At 35.7% G+C, this 18,080-nt stretch overlaps 1 protein-coding gene across 3 annotated transcripts in view; it reads right to left on the bottom strand.

Annotated features, from left to right (window-relative positions):
* The window catches only part of LOC115437039 (laminin subunit alpha-3-like), a 98,255-nt gene that overhangs the window by 7,433 nt on the left and 72,742 nt on the right, over positions 1 to 18,080 (bottom strand). For 2 of the 3 annotated variants that reach the window (XM_030160114.1, XM_030160115.1), the window contains 22 exons: positions 17,782 to 17,949; positions 17,483 to 17,679; positions 16,677 to 16,793; positions 16,242 to 16,396; positions 15,918 to 16,059; positions 15,710 to 15,809; positions 15,514 to 15,630; positions 15,220 to 15,390; positions 13,540 to 13,691; positions 12,522 to 12,716; positions 12,272 to 12,420; positions 10,224 to 10,380; positions 9,661 to 9,788; positions 9,166 to 9,310; positions 8,965 to 9,063; positions 8,158 to 8,315; positions 7,928 to 8,045; positions 7,682 to 7,822; positions 7,470 to 7,600; positions 6,514 to 6,648; positions 6,298 to 6,418; positions 2,742 to 2,875 (listed from right to left, as the gene is read on the bottom strand). In XM_030160114.1, coding sequence (XP_030015974.1) covers positions 2,742 to 2,875; positions 6,298 to 6,418; positions 6,514 to 6,648; positions 7,470 to 7,600; positions 7,682 to 7,822; positions 7,928 to 8,045; positions 8,158 to 8,315; positions 8,965 to 9,063; positions 9,166 to 9,310; positions 9,661 to 9,788; positions 10,224 to 10,380; positions 12,272 to 12,420; positions 12,522 to 12,716; positions 13,540 to 13,691; positions 15,220 to 15,390; positions 15,514 to 15,630; positions 15,710 to 15,809; positions 15,918 to 16,059; positions 16,242 to 16,396; positions 16,677 to 16,793; positions 17,483 to 17,679; positions 17,782 to 17,949 — 3,130 coding nt within the window. Of the gene's footprint in view, positions 1 to 2,741; positions 2,876 to 4,699; positions 4,856 to 6,297; positions 6,419 to 6,513; positions 6,649 to 7,469; positions 7,601 to 7,681; positions 7,823 to 7,927; positions 8,046 to 8,157; positions 8,316 to 8,964; positions 9,064 to 9,165; positions 9,311 to 9,660; positions 9,789 to 10,223; positions 10,381 to 12,271; positions 12,421 to 12,521; positions 12,717 to 13,539; positions 13,692 to 15,219; positions 15,391 to 15,513; positions 15,631 to 15,709; positions 15,810 to 15,917; positions 16,060 to 16,241; positions 16,397 to 16,676; positions 16,794 to 17,482; positions 17,680 to 17,781; positions 17,950 to 18,080 lie in introns of those variants that run through there. The other variant, XM_030160116.1, reaches the window with a different exon arrangement.

The following is an 18,080-nucleotide window of genomic DNA, read 5'->3' as shown; positions in this document are numbered from 1 at the left end:
ACTCAGTTGCATTGTTTTTTCATGCCTATGGAGGAATAAAAACACTGAAGAAAGAAATCTTGACTAAAGTTCTCACAGTTCATGCATGAAAGGGTTAAGGTTATAATCAATGAACAGTTTTGGACAGATTTATGTCAAAACAGCTTGTCAACTATTATCAATGTCTGGTATAGATTGATCAACAATAATATTATATAACAATTATACCGCACCCCAGACAAATTATATTCATTCAAATCTAATCTGTCAGAAATGTGCTTCAGATGTGATACTGAAGTTGGTTTCTTCCTGCACTGTACCTGGGTGTGTATGAAAATTATCTATTTATTTATCGATTTTATTTTATTGGTTTATTTAACCTTTTCATGCATAAATTATGAGAACCTTAATCAAGATTTTTTTCCTGTTTTTATTCCTCTTTAGGCATGAAAAAAAAAATGCGATTGAGATTTTTTTTTTTTATCAACCTATTTTTCATAGAGTTGCAAAAATGTCTACTCATCTGGACACCATGCGTTTAATTTTTGAAGCAAAGAAACATGTATTTACTGATACACTGTATGAAAACTGTGAAATAAATAAAATTTTAATGCTGCTAATGTGATCTTTTCTTACATTTTAACATACTCTAATACTAGTTATTACTCACTTCATGGAGATAGTTTGAAAAAAGAAAAATAATGTTAAAAAAAACTGTTAATTATAGTCAGATAGCAATTAACATGTTACTGCAGATCAGGTTTATCATGAACAGCAAAGTTACTGTAATGGTATGAATTGTAGCATCCACTTTGTTGGCTGATATGGAACTAAAACAACAAAATCCATGAATATACAAGAGAACAGCTGTAGAATAGCTGTCCACTGGAGTGACTACTATGCATGAAAGGGTTAATAGGGACCATGCACATTTATGAACGTTACTATATAAAAAATACACCTATGTAAATATGCCAGAATTAGTAAAAATAATTATTTTTCATCTGCAGTCCCTAGGCAGTGACAGAAACAAAACATAAAACAGCCAACATTAGTACATCACTCGTTCGCTATAAATTTTTAAAAAAAGTATAATACAAATAATGATGACATAGGCATCATCAAAACAAACAAACAAACAAACAAACAAACAAACAAACAAACAAATAAACAAAAGAATAGATATAGTATGATCACAGGGGCATTAGCCTATACATTCACCTCTACACTTACATGCAACTAAACAGAGAAAGTGTATGGGGGATGAAATGCATGTCAATTAAAAATGAGTACATCTCTGGTTTTCTAGGAGCCACTGTTTGAAGTGAGTTCTAAAAGTGTTGTAAGTGCATTGTGGTGTCATGGAAATCTGATTCCCCTCTTCTTATTGACAAGTGGTCTTTTGAGATGAATAGTTGAATCCCCCTGGAAAAAATCACTCATCTCAGAAAAAGATATAACTCCTTTTCGAAAATTTGCAGCCATATTTAGACCGTATCGGTACATCTGTTACACCAAGTACTTAATGTAGTTGTTTGTATTGACCTTGACCACTGACTTTTTCCTTTAATTAATTAATTTATTTTATTTTATTTTTTTGGAGGGGGGGGTGAGAATGTTATCCTTCTTGCCTTGTCTTTTGTTATGTCTCTATACTGTTGGTATGTTGATATATTGGTATACATTGCATATATAAAACTGAAAATAAAACATTAACATATAAAGACCCAAACAACCACCGTCAACCAAAACCATCTACAGAGCTAAACTGTTTAATGCCTGTTGATCCACTAATCTTATCAATACATGTAAATAACTGAGGAAAAATGCAGTTTTTCACCTTTTCATAGTCATCAGTTATGACCCATTTGGACGTTCAGAGGTTCCGCAGTGAACGTGGAAACACCATCATATTCTACAACATTGATTCACTTGTAAAACCCATGGAGTTTGATCAATGACAGTGGTTACAGATGGATGTTTAAATGTTCAGTTAATGATAGATTTGCTGAAAAAGTTATTTTTTCTTCAGTTTTCTCTATTTTTGATATAATAACCCTCAAACTTACTTGGAGCTTTTATGAATATCTACATCATAGGTGTCAAACTCATTTTAATTCAGGGGCCACATTCAGCTAAATTTGATCTGAAGTGGGCCGAACCAGTAAAATAATAACATAATAATATATAAATAATGTCAACTCCAAACTTTTCTCTATGTTTTAGAGCAAAAAAAAGTAAATTTACATTATGAACAGGTTTACATCTACAAGATATCTTTTCAAAAGATGTGAATAACATGAACAAACTGAAAAAATAAGTGTAATATTTACAATGTTATGCCTGAACTAAAAAGATTGTTAATATCTTAGTGTAATTTTTACATTTCACAAATTCATCCCAGGGGCCAGACTGGACCCTTTGGCGGGCCAGATTTGGCCCCCGGGCCGCATGTTTGACACCTGTGATCTACATGATCAGTAAATTAAATATAGAAAAATACATGATTTTCACTGAAAAAATACAAAATACAGAAAATAATATTACAATAAATAGTGATAAATCACTTAAGAAAGGTTAAATAGAGAAAAAAATTGGGAACTACCCCAAAAGTAACACTGGGTTAAAAAACAACAACAACAAATAAATAAATAAATTCAGCTCAACATGACTGCCAGTGATTCACTAAGGTGTTACATGTCTCTGCTTGTATTTTCTTTGTGATAATATTGTGAAATGTTGCGGTGAGATGAACCTTTCACCTGGGTTGGAGGACTTGCAGTGGGAGGCTGTAGCTCAGACTGCTAGCCGGGCCCCCCATCCGATAAGCATGTTGAACCAAGGCTGGTAGTTCACATGTGGATACACTCTCATTTACAGCCTGCGTGACGCCCTCCTGAACAGAGATAAATACGAATAGTTAGGGAAAAAATGGTCCAAAGATAGCTCGTAAAACACTCAAAAAATGAGGAGCTGCAACTTTGCACAGAGATAAAAGTAAAAACATTAAAAAGGGTTAACAGAAACATTTGGCATTATATCCTCCGGAGACCCAGCAATGCATTTTTGTCCTCTGTAGGGGACAAAACTTGGACACTGTCCACTGCAAAAAAAAAAAAAATAATAATAATAATAATAATAAATGTATGTGAAAAAAAAAGTACTGTTGCATTATGCTGTTTCAAATTAAGACAATTATTTAATGAAAAAAGCCTAAACTTTTATTTTCCTGGATCTCAGGAGGATAAGACTGTACATTTCCAAAGCAAAAAATGAATAAGACGGGGAGGAAAATGAATAATTTTTCCCAGAAATGAGATTTATCTGGAGTATGTGTGTGCTTTATTTCATTTTTTTTTTTTTCTATCTTCATAATAGGCCAAAACAGAGTGATTTTCTCCCAAAAAGGCTGCTGTAGCCCACATATGTAGGTCATTTATTATCATGTGATATTATTAAAGAGCCAAAAATGACCCAGATTTTGTTATTCATGATGACAGCTTACGTGTGTGTCAATCTTACAGTTAGAGCTAAAAATGTCATCACTATGGCCACAAGGTTTTCACTATCATATTGTGGTTATTAATGGTAGCACTGTGTTAGATTCAGGGTCCCTGATATAGAATTTATACTGCAAGGATACTTAGGATGATCAGTCATGTTATAAAAACTGTTTGTGTTCTTGAATATTTCTATTAGACATGAGAGTATCCAGTATTTGAATGCCTTCTATCTCCTTGAAGACGAGTAGTTATCGAAGCTTTTCTGTGAACTCAAGCAGTTGAAGTGTAGGTGGTTCTGATATTGCTCTAAAATCCAATGCATCAAATGAAATAAAATAAATACTCTGCTCCAAGATAATGGTGATTTTAAGATATAACGTTACTGTTTTGAGAAAATAAAAAAAGAGATAAAACACTGGATATTTCATATGTGGAAGGACATCCATGCGTCTCATTGGCCGTATGTTTAGAAATGTAAAATCTGGGCTCAGACTCAGAAAATCCAGAGATGCAGATTTAGATTTTGGCGTTAAATCAGGTTGTTTTGTACCCCTGGAACCAGACACATCTGCACATCTGGCAGCTCAGTCTGGCACTTCACTCCCATTCAGTGATTTCAACAGATTTTTCACAACCCTTTATCTGATAATGGGTGGGTCTGATGTGATTTGATACGGTGATGGGCTGCGGTCTGTCCAGCATTGGCTTTTGTTGGAGGCTGTCACTCTGATTGGCTGCAGGTTTATCCAATTGCATCCAGAGACATTTTGGTCTGAACACAAATGAACTCAGAGGACCCATTTTACAATCAGTCTGGCAATGACAGTCTAGATGTTTAGTGTCTCTCACCACGATTTTCAATTATATACAAGCTTTAAATAAAAATGAACTGGAAATACATATGAACATTCCCATTTGTCCTTAAAAATAAGGTTTTCTTTAGGGAAATGAACATTTTGAAACATGATTTTTCTGGTCATACACCAAAAAAATCATAGACATTCTACTGCATTTATTAGTGTGAGTTACTGTGCTCAAGAGAAATGATTAGTAATTTTATTTGTCATGATCAGGGGAATTAAAATGCAGGTGCTTGTGAATGACTGTTAGAAAGTGGCTCACGACTGAGTTACATGAAAGAAAGAGACATGAACTCATTTGAAGCTTGTTATTCACATGATTGTTATTATTAGTAGACAGACAGATCTGATGAGATGTAACATTCAAACATTCATGCAACTTTTTTTTATTGAAATATATTGGAAATCAGTGAGTTTGCACAAAAGAAACAGAACATCGGTGTGGAATCTGACAGTTTCTCATATCAATATCATTATTAGATTCTTGTCATCATCAGCAGGTCTTCTTCACTTCTGGAAAGAAGGCAGCAAAGAACAACGTCAACATGGAAATAATTGATTCACATTTAATAATATGGCTTTTATATTATACATGCATAAAATGATACTTACTGCACTGCTATTGAATGTAATTAAAGTAGTTAAGTCATGTAACATATGTAACTATACCTTAACCCATAAAGACCCAGTGTGTCAGTTTTGTGTCAACCTTTCATAAGTGATTTATCACCATTTATTATCATATATATTATCCTTTGTATTTTGCATTTTTCACTGTAATCATGTATTTTCCTGTACTTAATTTACTATATTTAATTTAGATGTTCATGAAAACTCAAAGTTAATTCAAAGGTTATTATATCAAAACAGAGGAAACTGAAGAAAAAGTGTTTTTTTCAGTCCAATCTCTCACTAATTGAACATTAACCCAGTGTCTCCATCCACTGTCATTGATCCAACTCCATGAGTTTTACTGATGAATCAATGTTGTAGAATACAGGTGTCAAACATGTGGCCTGGGGGCCAAAACCGGCCCACTGAAGGTTCCAATCCGGCCCGCGGGATGAATTTGCAAAGTGCAAGTTAGGGCATCAAACTCAAAAATAATATCATAATAACCTATAAATAATGACAACACCAATTTTTTCTCTTTGATTTAGTGCAAAAAACATTAAATTATGAAAATGTTTACATTAACAAACTATCCTTTAACAATAAAATGTGAATATCCTGAACAAATATGAACAACCTGAAATGTCTAAAGAAAATTAAGTGCAATTTTAACAAAATTCTGCCTGTTACTAAAAGTTTTGTGCCTTTGTAGATTGGATCTGTAATGAACATGTATAAATGATAAATCGAGGCACAACATTGATAAAATTGTACTTATATTTCTTAACAAATTTCAGTTTTTTCAGGTTATTCACATCCTTATTGTTTGGATAGTTTGTAAACGTAAATATTGGCATAATTGAATGTCATTTTTTGCACTAAAACAATTTGGAGTTGCCATTCTTTATTGGCTGTCATGCTATTATTTTACTGGTCCGGCCCACTTCAGATTAAATAGGACTGAATGTGTCCCCCGGAAGAAAATGAGTTTGACACCCCTGTTGTAGAAGATGACAGTGTTTCCACGGTAACTACAGAGCCTCTGAATGTCCAAATGGGTCATATCTGATGACCATGAAAATATAAGAAACTGTATTTTACACCAATTACTTACATGTATTGATAGGATTAGTGGATTAACAGGTATTAAACATTTTAGTTCAGTAGATGCTTTTGGTCGCCAGTGGAAATGTGGGTCTTTATGGGTTAAAGACAAGTCAAGTGAAATCAGATGAATTTGCAACAGACTGATCAACATTCTCATTTATTGGCAGGATAACAAATAATTGAAACTGCTGGAATAAATCAATCACAGTTTATGGGCATATAAATCAAACCCTCACCCTCTTCAGTGTGCGGTCCAGCATCATTTGGATGGGACTCTGGGCAGTACACACATCCAAAAGGACATTCCCTGAAGCCTGGAACTTGCTTAAGTCCTCAGCTTTGTACAGATTGTCCAGCCTGCAAATGGAACAATATTAAAAATAACATAGTGCAGAATTCCCCTCTTGTAATAACATTAAAGAATAGTGAAGTTTCAGCGACTGTGAGTTTACCGTCTGGTGTAGAGGTTGGACACGCAGCCTTTGAACGTGTCTTTTCCGAGGAACAGGGCACCACTTGTGTCGGGTATGGTTGCACTGCCGCGCTGCTCTCGACCCTCATCTTCATCATCGACGTAGAAGTCAACGCTGTTTGTAAAAGTCACCATAGTTAAGTCATTGTTCAGTATTTGCTTACTTTTTTAATTTAATATTTGATTTTAGCAACAAGTTGCCAGGTGTTTTACATATGTTAGTGTGTTGTTGTAATACAGTCACACTAAGATAAGACTAATATTTGTATAAATTGAATATTTTTAATTTATTTCATTTAAAGGCGGCATATTTTGCTAAACCCACTTTTATTAGTCGTTGGTAGATTTATTTGTGTATTGGGGACTCTAATAGTTCATAAAGTTTGAATTTGAACCCTCCAGGTGCTGCAAAGCTATCTTTATATTCATTCCGGCAAAAATCAAGTGGATTTCTACTTTCTACTATTTCCTGTTTTAATTCTTTCTAAATGTGTTTCGTTTTATAACCAGATACGTCACGACATTTGTAAGGTCAAGACTTCCAACGAACATTTCTCCGAGTACGACATAATTGTTTGTCAGCAGCAGCGGTTGTAGTCCATACTGAAAATATGTCCAAACTTCGAGCCGATTACCTAAATTGTTCAGGACAGAAAGCACGGTCAAGAACCTGGAGGGGGTGGGGCATGAAGTTGCTCATTTGGATTTAAAGGGCGCTAAAAATGACCTTTCTGGTGTCATTACTCAGAAATAGAGTTGAAGATGGACCTATGGAGTTGAATTAATGAAGAATTCAGACCCAAGCATAGCATTTACAGTTTAGGTAGACCACAGGAAAATGTTTTAAAATGCATAATTCCATTTCAAAAACCAAAATATCACTGCTTTAACCTTGATTTAACCAGGTAAATTAGTTGAGAATATGTTCATGTATACCTTGGACCTCTCCTGGTTACAGTCAGGTAATGCCACTGGCCGTCATTGTACTGTCTGTTTGACTTCCACATCTTGCCATTAAATTTGAGAGTGACATAGCCATCATCCAATGCAAGATTCAACCCATTAGCCTGGAAAATACAGAAAAAGGGTTAAGTATCGGATTGAGTTCTACAAAAACATGAGACTTGAGAGTAAAATCAAGCACCGACCAGCTCTTTGTCCTGTAGGAGAAGACCCTGATTCTCTGTGCTCTTGAATCCAAGGGAGACGGTAACATTACCAGCCAGACTAAATCCAGCCAGATTAGCCGACAGGGAGCTCTCCAAGCTGAATTCTGCCTTGCGGGAAACCTAGATGAGAATGAGCCGGTTAATTATAAAATCTGGTTTAGATCCAAGCTGACTGTACAAGTCAGTTTGTAAAATTATTAAGAAAAGCTGAGGTAAATGTCCTACCAAAGAATCCCTGGGACATCCTTTACTGATGCCCACTTGCTCGTCAACAAGTTTAAAGATTTTATTCAGCTTCAGATTCTTCAAGCATCCTTTAAATGGTGGTAAGGTGATGTTATGTCTGTGAGGACAGAAAATCAATTGTTAATGACTCTTGCAAAATTGGAAAATAACTGACCATTATATATATGCAGTACAGAGAATGATTTAAAGGAAAATTACTTATCACTTACAACTCCCTTATATTTTGAGGTATACCACCAACATAGCATTCTTTAAAGTCGTTGTGATTGTATTCAGCTATGGCCGACACAGTTTCGCTTGCTACGCGGACGTTAATTTTTCCATGGGAGGTAATAACGACGATAATGTCCTCCCAGTCAGTTGTCATCTGAGGAAAGAAAAGAGAAGCAAAATGCAGTTCAAAATATTTTTTCTCATGTAGTGGATCGTCTACATAAGCAGTAGCCCACAGTGTAGCACTACACCAACCTATCTTAATGGCTCTGGGGATGGGGAGGGAGGTTGGGGGGCTGAATGATATGTTAAATTGTTTTGTTTTGTTTTGTTGTTGTTTTGTTTTCTTTTCTTTTTCCTTCTTTTCTCACTCTATCAGTGCTGTTTATTTCTGAATGTGCGTTTGTTGTGTCGTGTTGATATTAAAAATGAAGCATGGTGTGCCAATTGGGGGATTTCAAATTTGTAACTGTGATGAAGCTTCAAAATAAAAATATTTGAAACACAAAATATTTTTTCTCCACCTGTGTCATTTACTAGCGTCAATAGAAATTATTACCTCCGCCAAGGAACGGCAGAGGTTATGTTTTCATCAGAGTTTGTCTCTCTGTTTGTCTGTTAGCAAGATAACTCAGAAAGTTATGGACGGATTTGGATGAAATTTTCAGGAAATGTTGATACCGGCACAAGGAACAAATGATTAAATTTTGGTAGTGTTGCGGGGGGGCTGATCTGCCTTGGCGGAGGTCTGCGCTCTCCAAGTGCTTTTCTAGTTGATAAATATTAAAAAAGGGATCACTTACCGGGAATATTTTGTTTTTGGAATGTGGAGCTGCATCTTTGAAGGCATTACTACGTAGATAAACAACACCCTTTTCAATTGTCACAGCAATGTATTTCTCCTGTGTTTAAAAAAAAAAAAAAAAAGAAAAAGAAAATTATTGCAAAGAGGGCCTTTATTTTAATTAAAAGTTTATAAAAGAATCAAATACGTAATACTTCACCTCAGTTCCAATATAAAAGAGCAGGCCGTTTTCTGCACGACTGTAGATGGTCATGTCGACGAGGAATGTACTTGGCATTCGAAGTATGTTAACTTTACCATATCCAGTACCCTCAAAGTAATTAGAGTCCTCTTGACGCACATGCCTTTATAGAGGAAATAATCAGAGAGAAAAGCATTTAAAAAAATGTCAGAAAAATGTAAAATGAATGCCTTAAGTTACCAAAAATTGTTCATTTGTTTGTAACATCTCACATCAGGAATATCCTCTTTGCAACAGAAGTACAAATTAAGATATGCTCCTGTGTGTTTCACCCTTCCTATGTCGTATAATAGTGTCAGAGTATTGCATTATTTTGTGAAAAGCATAAAAAGAAGACTAAAGTAGCTTACATATTAGACTAGTCCTAACAGATGCCAACATGGTCACAGGAGACATAGGAATAAAACTAAAAAAAAAAAAAAAAATGTTCACTTAACACATATTGGTACTCACCTCTTGCAGGGGGTTTCCACATTGATTTTATCTGCATTCTGGAAATTATACAGACTGACAACTCTGTCATTGAAGGAGGCGAACTCAATGCAGCCCGTGTACATGGGGTAATTTAGAGAATCTGGAGGCTGAGGAGAACACAGAAAGGTTTCATAAATGTAATAGAAGTGCAGTTTCTGTCACATCAGTTCAACCATCATTTATCAAAGGCCATGCCTTAATGTCCATTTCACCTCTTTTTTCCTTTTTAACCCTTTTGTATTGATGTTTTTTGTGTGGTTTTTTTTTGCATCACAAATGTGCACCCCAGCATTCCTGTCCTAGGGAGTATAGTTCATTTTTGGTATTGCTGAGGGAGGACCAATCATCCTTTTTTTGTGTTGTCTGTGGAGTCACAGACGTATTGCTGTGAGATTCAATTGTAATTTTCAGATGAATTGTTATGTGAATAAATATGTGAACCATAGAAAATACCAATAAAAAGAGAATTGAACAAAAAACAAACAAAAAAAAAACAAGTGCAGTTTCCAGTACACAGGCTAAATGTTATTTTAGAAGCTCACTGTGAAGTTGGCAGGGTAGCCTCCGACATAGAAAACAATGTCATTGGGGTCCAAAAGGTTCTGGGAGTCCTCCCCCAGTGCTCCACTGCGGATGGGGGCTCCAGATGGGGTTGAGTAGTAATCTTTGGTGAGGATCAGCTCTGCATCTTGGTAAATTCTATGTCACACAGAGAGGAAAATATGCATGTTAATTATATTTGCATCACATGTTTTTGCACATTGGATAAAAAACACATGGCCCTGTCATGCACCTCAATGATTTAGAACACTAGTGTCAAACATGCGGCCCAGGGGCCAAGGGTCCAATCCGGCCCGCGGGATGATTTTGTGAAATGCAAAAATTACACTGAAGATTTTAACAATCAATCCACATACAGACCAATTAGATTTCAAGTGGGTCAGACTAGTAAAATATTATCATAATAACCTATAAATAATGACAACCCCACATTTTCTCTGTTTTTTTGGTGCAAAAAAGTAAAATTACATGAAAACGTTTACATAACCAAACAATACTTTTATATTAAAAAAAATGTGAAAAACCTGAACAAATATGAACAAACAGAAATGTCTTAAGAAAAGTAAATGCAATTTTACCAATATTCTGCCTGTTACTAAATGTTTTGTGCAATTGTAATGCAAATTGTAATGCACATGTGCAAATGATTAACTGATAAACCGAGGCATAATATTGTTAAAATTGTACTTATTTTTCTTTAGACAATTTAAGTAGTTCATGTTATTTAGATTTTTAAGGAAACTTTGTAGATGTAAACCTGATCATAATACAATTTTACTTTTTTCACTGTTATTATTTTACTGAGATCAAATTGGGCTAAATGTTGCCCCTGAACTAAAATGAGTTTGACACCCTTGATTTAGAAGAACTCAAGTGTACTAAGTGGGATAACTGTTTATTGAGATTACTCTTAATAGCAAGTAAGAAGACCCTGACCAGAAAATGGCTGCAAAGAGACAAACCCACTGTAAATGACTGGACTGATGTAGTGTACAGTGTTTATGTTATGGAGGGAATCAAATTCAAACTGAGAGGTTAAACTGATATTTGTACTGAAAATTGGTCAAAGTGGCTCACTTATGCAGTAACCGTGAGGCCGGACTTTGTATAATTTCAATGGACCCCCAAACTTTACCTTAAAGCTAAAAGTTAATATGGGTATACGAGTATATTGATGCATGTGTGGACTAGATGCTGCTCGAATGCTGGACTCTCCCCCCTGCTGTCTGTTTTGTTCTGTTAGTGCACAGGTGTCAAACATGCGGCCCGGGGGCCAAATCCGGCCCACCAAAGGGTCCAGTCTGGCCCTTGGGATGAATTTGTGAAATGCAAAAATTACGCTAACATGCTGTATTAACAATCCTTTTAGTTCAGGTTCCACATTCAGACCAATTCAATCTCAAGTGGGCAGGACCAATAAAATACTATCATTATAAGATAAAAATAATGACAACTCCAAATGTTTCTCTTCGTAAATGTAAATATTTTCATGTATTTACACTAAAACAAATAATAATTTTGCAAAAAATGTGAATAACCTGAAATGTCTTAAGAGAAGTACAATTTTAATAATATTCTGCCTGTTACTAAATGTTAAATGTTTTGTGTGTTTGTAGATCCACTGTGATCTGTAAGTTATAATGCACATGTATAAATGATAAACTGAGGCATAATATTGTTGAATTACACTTATTTTTTCTGTTTGTTCATGTTATTCACATCTTTTGAAAGGATGCTTTGTAGATGTAAACCTGTTCATAATGTAAATTAACTTTTTTTTGCTTTAAAACATAGATAAAAGTTTGAAGTTGACATTCTTTATATATTATTATGCTATTATTTTACTTGTCCGGCCCATTTCAGATCAAATTTAGCTGAATCTGACCCCTGAAGTAAAATGAGTTTGACACCCCTGTGTTAGTGTAAGTATCTGTGTTATGGTTTTCTCAAAAACAAAATAAAAAGTACATAAAAAAAAAAAAAAAAAACCCACGCATGGCCCTATAGAGACAGTCAGATGTCGGTTTACCTGCGTAGGTCCACTTTATCAAACTTGGCCTGCTCCGATGTTGATGTCGTGATGTAACCCGTTTTAATCTCATGCTCATATCCGTTGAGTTTGTACACACCGTACAGAGTGTTCTTCCTCAGAGCCATACCAATGTAGTTCTTATTAGGCTGCGAGATACAAATTGTGGATGCAACATGAACAATTACAAACTCATTTTCACACCAAAAGATTAATTCGGGAACTTTTTTTTAGCACTTTAAGAACTTACGTTTCTATTGCCGAGGTACATCACAAACATGTCCTCCTTGCCCCTCGTCTGTCTGCGTCTGCGTCTCCCATCTCCTCTGCCTTCAGGCCTCTGCAGCAACAGAGACAGAGCAGTGTAGGCCTTCAGGTCCTCGAGGTCCTTTGGAGGACGCAGCTCCACGTAGCCTTCGCCTGTAAACTTCATTGGGATCCCGATCTGGAGGACGGACACAAACGTTTGGAAATTTAATAGTAGCAGTAGTAGTTTATTTCGAGCACATAGAATTATCAGATAACAAAGAATCATACAACATGGTCCAAAAATAAATAAATAAATACAATTTTTCTGCGCTCGAAAAGGAGTGGGAAGAAGTATTTGACTCCCACCCCTTTTTTACAAACTAATAATCAAACCAGATCTGCTTCCTTTGCTTTGTTAACACACATTTACCTCTGTATATTTTTTACAATAACACAAAACATCCACACAAACCATTCATATGCACTTTTTCAGTCACCTCATCCACAATGAGATTTGTGTAATCAACCGTTTTTAATATAAACTGTAATATTTATATGCACTTTAAATATTTACTCCAAATACAATGATCAATAAATATTATAGTATCTTCTTATCATGATAACCAATTGACTACAATAATATCTTATTTTGTGCGTACTTCTATAATGTTCTATATTTTGTTACTATAGTGGATTTATACATCCTTTTAAATGCACAAATTGAAGAGGACATTTTTAAGTTTTGCTCCAGATTATTCCACAGATGTATCCCCCTAACAGAGATAAACTGGCTTTTTATGTTTGTTCTACACTTCATTTTCTTGTAGATTTCAGTTCCCCTTAAATTATAATTACTTTGCCTGTTCTCAAACATCTCATGTAGACTGTAGGGGCACATGTAGGGTGTAGGGGTAATCGGCAAGGAATGAGTGGGCAGGTCTTCTGTAGTAGATGTGTTTATAGAATGACTTGTACAGTGGTAAGTATGTGTATGCTGTATTTACTGAGCAGGCACTCACCCTGTTAGCGGCATCACGTGCTTGTTCAATGAGATCTTTGATTTTCTTGATGTTCTCAGTTATGTTGTTTAAAGGTGAGAACTGCGAGGTCAGATTTTCCACTTCGGAGATCTTATCATTCAGAGATGGGATGGTTTTCAACAGCTTCTTCACTGGAAGTTAAAGTGGAAAACTTTCAGCTGAGAACATTCACAATATGTAAAAATATTCATCCTTAAAGACCAAGAACCATTTTTTTTTACCAACTTCTAAATTATTTTTTCCTCACCATTTATTATAATATTATCTTCTGCATTTTGTGTGTTAAAGCAAATATTGTCACTTTCCTAAAACATTCCTTAAACCATTTTAAAAAAAAAAATTTTTTTTTTTTTTCAGGAAACACAGAAAACTTAACCAGAAATGGAGTATTTGGTGATTTAGGCAAAAAAAAGTTGTTTTTGTATAGAAAAAAATTAATAATTTTAGAAAGGTGAAGATATGTTCCTATATTCAATTCACTGACCATGTTACGAAAGAGGATTAGGGCCACTGGAAAAAAAAATTTAAAAATTAAGGTACAATATATATTTTTTTATTATTACTCTGAGAAAAAAGTCAGAATTCTGAGATTAAAGTCAGAATGCTGACTTTTTTTCCTCTGAATTCTGATTTTTTCTTTTTTTTCTGACATTCAGGGAGAGTGTCACTTTCGCTTTATGGCATGCAGGAGTACAGCAGGCTGACATAATGACGGATTTAGTATGGCGTTATATTGGATTCTTTAATAGAGTGCAGATACAGGAATCGAGAGCACAAAACGTCACTCCTCCGGGCCATCCTAACCCAAATGACAAATGGCACGGAATAACGAATGACCTAACCCTAACCCCTAACCCTAGTGGTCATTTATTATTCCATGCCATTCGTCATTCGGATTAGTCAAGCCCCACTCCTCCCTCATACTATAAAGTGAAACTGACACTTTCCCTGAATGTCAGGAATTTTTTTTTTTTTTCAGAATTCTGACTTTTTTCTCAGAATGTTAATAAAAAAATATATTGGAACTTAATTTCTATCTTTTTTTCCAGTGGCCCTAATCCTCTTCCGTACCATGTGGATGTTCATAAAAGTTCAGAGTAAATTCAAAGGCTATCTCAACAAAACAGAGGAAACTCAAGTAAAAGTGACTTTTGCAGCAAAACACTCCACTGTCCATAAAGTTGGAATAAATATTTCCACCTTTTCTCATGAAATGATTGTAATAATATGATTTATTGTTGATCGATAAAGTGTAACTGGGACTCGGTCTGTAATCATTGTATCTGGTCAAAGGTGATTACTGATGTGTATAAATAGAAATAAAAAGAGGAATGTGTCTGAAAACTAAATTATTGGAGCTTTATGGTCAACAGTGTCTTTGAGACTAAGTGGCAGAAATGGACACAGTATGACACAGTGAACGATGCTTAAGGATTGACAGACTCGAATGTATGTACTTCATTTTGGATGACACACAACACATTTGTCCTATTTTTCGATCTAATTCTACAATGGAATACATAATTCAAATATGTATCTCTATGTTTTAAATGTAAAAACTTCAATAAAAATGTGAGTATCAAAAATAAATAAATGTTTTAAAATCAGTAGATGGGGGCTGTTATGGTCTTATGTACTTCATTTGCCTGGAAAACAAACCTGACTCATCCACATCGTCCATGACACGACTGAGGTTGGAGTCCCCAGGAGTAACATTGATCTTGTCAATCTCCTTTCTGATGGCGTTAAGTTTGTCCATGGTGCTACTGGCGGTGTCGTTGGCTGACGCCGCTTTCATCTTGGCGTCATTTATCATCTCACCAATGTCATCTGAATGGGAGGAATGGGAGTTAGGAAAAACGAAAACAAAACATGAGCTCTGACAGCCCACTTAAAGAAAACCAGGTTATCAGACAGGTTAATCCCATAATAGCCCGTCTTGCTCTGCTGTACCTCTTGTGATGTTTTTTAATTTGTTTTGAGCCTCAAGAAGGTCATTTTTAAGAGTTTTTTTCTTCTTGTCAGCGTTTTTCAGCCGTTTCTTCAGGGCATTGAGATCATCTGCGGCAGCTGTTAAAAGACGAAAACACTAGATTTAGTCTCTGAGCCTTTGTGTAATTTTACAATCAATATAAACACAGCTTTATACCTTTAAGGTCTTTATCTGATGCCCGTGCACTATCCAGTAGGTCACCACCAGTGTTTTTCAGGTCTTTTGCTCTCTGTGTAAGTTTCTGGTTTTTGACATTCTGAAGAAACAAAAAAAAAGGCTACTGAGGATACATTATTTTTTAAAGTTTATGGAAGTTTTCAATCATTTACTCAAGGCATTTCATTCAACAGTCACAAACGCTTACATTCAAGGCATCGGTAGCTGCAACTTTAGCTTTATTAGCCGCATCCTCAGCAGCATTGATGACATCTGTGATGTTCTTGTACGCCTCGATAGCATCTTTGGCGTTACGCACTTCACTCAGTCCACTTGCATTCTTCACAGCACTTAAATAGGAGGTAAATATGCTCAGTGAGAATAGATAGATCTTTGCATCACTCAGAAGGCTTTGTAGTGATTAAGGAGCTAATACTAGATCTTTAAAAAAAAAAAATCAATAGATGTTCTTTCAATTTATCTGAAATCCGTGATGATATTATTTGTGTTTTTATATGCACAGTACACATACTTCTCAAGATCTTCTGCCATCTTGGTGAGGTTCTTGGCGTGTTCCTCTGCAGCCTCCACTAATTTCTCATTGGCTGCTGCTTTGGAAATCTCATTCACCTTCTTGGTCAAGTCAGTCTTGGCACCATCCAGCTGTGCAGCTAGTTGTTCATACTCCTGCAGAGGATATGAGAATGGGTCTGAGTTACTCCGAACACCAGGAAATGCCATTTACCTCACCTCAGAGTACAAAGAGTACAAAGAGTAAAAACGCAGATCATTATCTGAGTAGATGGCAAGCTAAGACCTGAAAGCTCAACAGTGCAGGCTCAGTGATAAAGCTCTTTTATACGATAACATAGATACAAGTATGTTCAAATATGTTGGCTCACACTTTAATCATACAAAGAAGAATTTAAGGATAAGTACATGCAGGCTGCAGTTAATGGAGGTTTACCGTTTTACTGTCGGTTAACATTTTCACTAAATCCTCAGTTTTCTGCAGTTCGTTTCCAGCCATGTCCATCTGGTCCAGCACAGCCTTCTTCTCCTTTTCCAAGTCCTCAATACGTTTCTGTAGGGAGTGAAGGATTTAACTCGTAGTGAATATGTGTAATGACTTTGTGGCAACAAATGTAGCATTAACATCCACTGTATTATGTAAGTTATTCACCAAAAAAAAAAAAAAAAAACAGAATTACAAAGCTTCATTGTATTGTGTCTGCAAAGTTCTAGACATTAACCCTTCATCAGGAGACTATTTTTGGTAATTTCTGCATACATTACAAGACAGTGACAGCAACAGTTACAGTGAGGACAGTGAGTCAACAATCTCAGGTCTAATGTGGTCTACAGGGTCTGTAAGGTCCACCTCTGCATGAACAGTGAGTGTACCTGCTTTGTTAGGTACCATGAAGTAATGGTACTAATGTAAGGAATGATGTTCAAAGGGATAATGTGGATGTGGACAGGGGTCTGGATCAGCACTTACGTTGGTCTAATGTTCTAAAATACATGTTCCAAGCAACTTACATGAGTTATTTTTTTGCCACTTACAGGTAAGGAACCAAATATGGTAACTTCATCGACTTTGATTTTCTACGTAATAAAATATGTTGAAAAATTTCACAAAAGTAATAAAGTCCTCAAATAACACACTAAGGTTGGAATTTTGAATTTCAAAGCATTTCTATGAGTGCCTTATGAAGGGTTAACCTCTAAGCCCATTCATTCCTCATAATTCAATAAGTTGTGTATTATTACCCGCAGATCTTTCAGTGTCTGAGCACTGAGTCCGTTCTGGGCGGTGGCTTTTTTGACCAAATCTGCGGCCTCCTTCAGAGCAGCGTCCAGGTCCTTAAGCTTGGCTTCATAATCTTTCAAAAGGCTCCGAATCTTTTTTGCTGCTGCCTCGTTCTGGTCACACTGCTTACTTATATTTGCCTTGATGTGGTCCAGCACTGATCAGGAGAGGAAGAGAAAAAAAAGTCAGATCAGGATAATCCCTCATACCTTCAGAATACATTGAAAACTTCTATTCATGACTTGTGATGGTTTCTTACATTTCATGGCCTCGTCTTTTTCTTTCTCAGCGGCGGTCCTCTGACGGGTGAAGTTCCTTTTTTCCATCTCGTTCACCATGCGCTGAGCTTCTTCTATCATTTTACTCAGGTTTTCATTGGGTGGCTTATCACCGCTGGTGCTGTCTTCGTTCAGCAGGTCCAACAGGCCTGTTAGAATAATAACAAACAAATATTTAGGCTATTAAAATCATTGACATTACATTGAACATGACTATTACAGAGCATATAACATAAAATTAAAAAACAAAAAACAAAATATAAACCAACTAACACACAGA

The sequence above is a fragment of the Sphaeramia orbicularis genome, chromosome 17 (assembly GCF_902148855.1).
Source record: "Sphaeramia orbicularis chromosome 17, fSphaOr1.1, whole genome shotgun sequence".
In the NCBI taxonomy this organism is placed as follows: Eukaryota; Metazoa; Chordata; class Actinopteri; order Kurtiformes; family Apogonidae; genus Sphaeramia; species Sphaeramia orbicularis.
The sequence above is the reverse complement of the archived record's forward strand: the minus strand, read 5'-3'. Positions and strand labels throughout refer to the sequence as shown.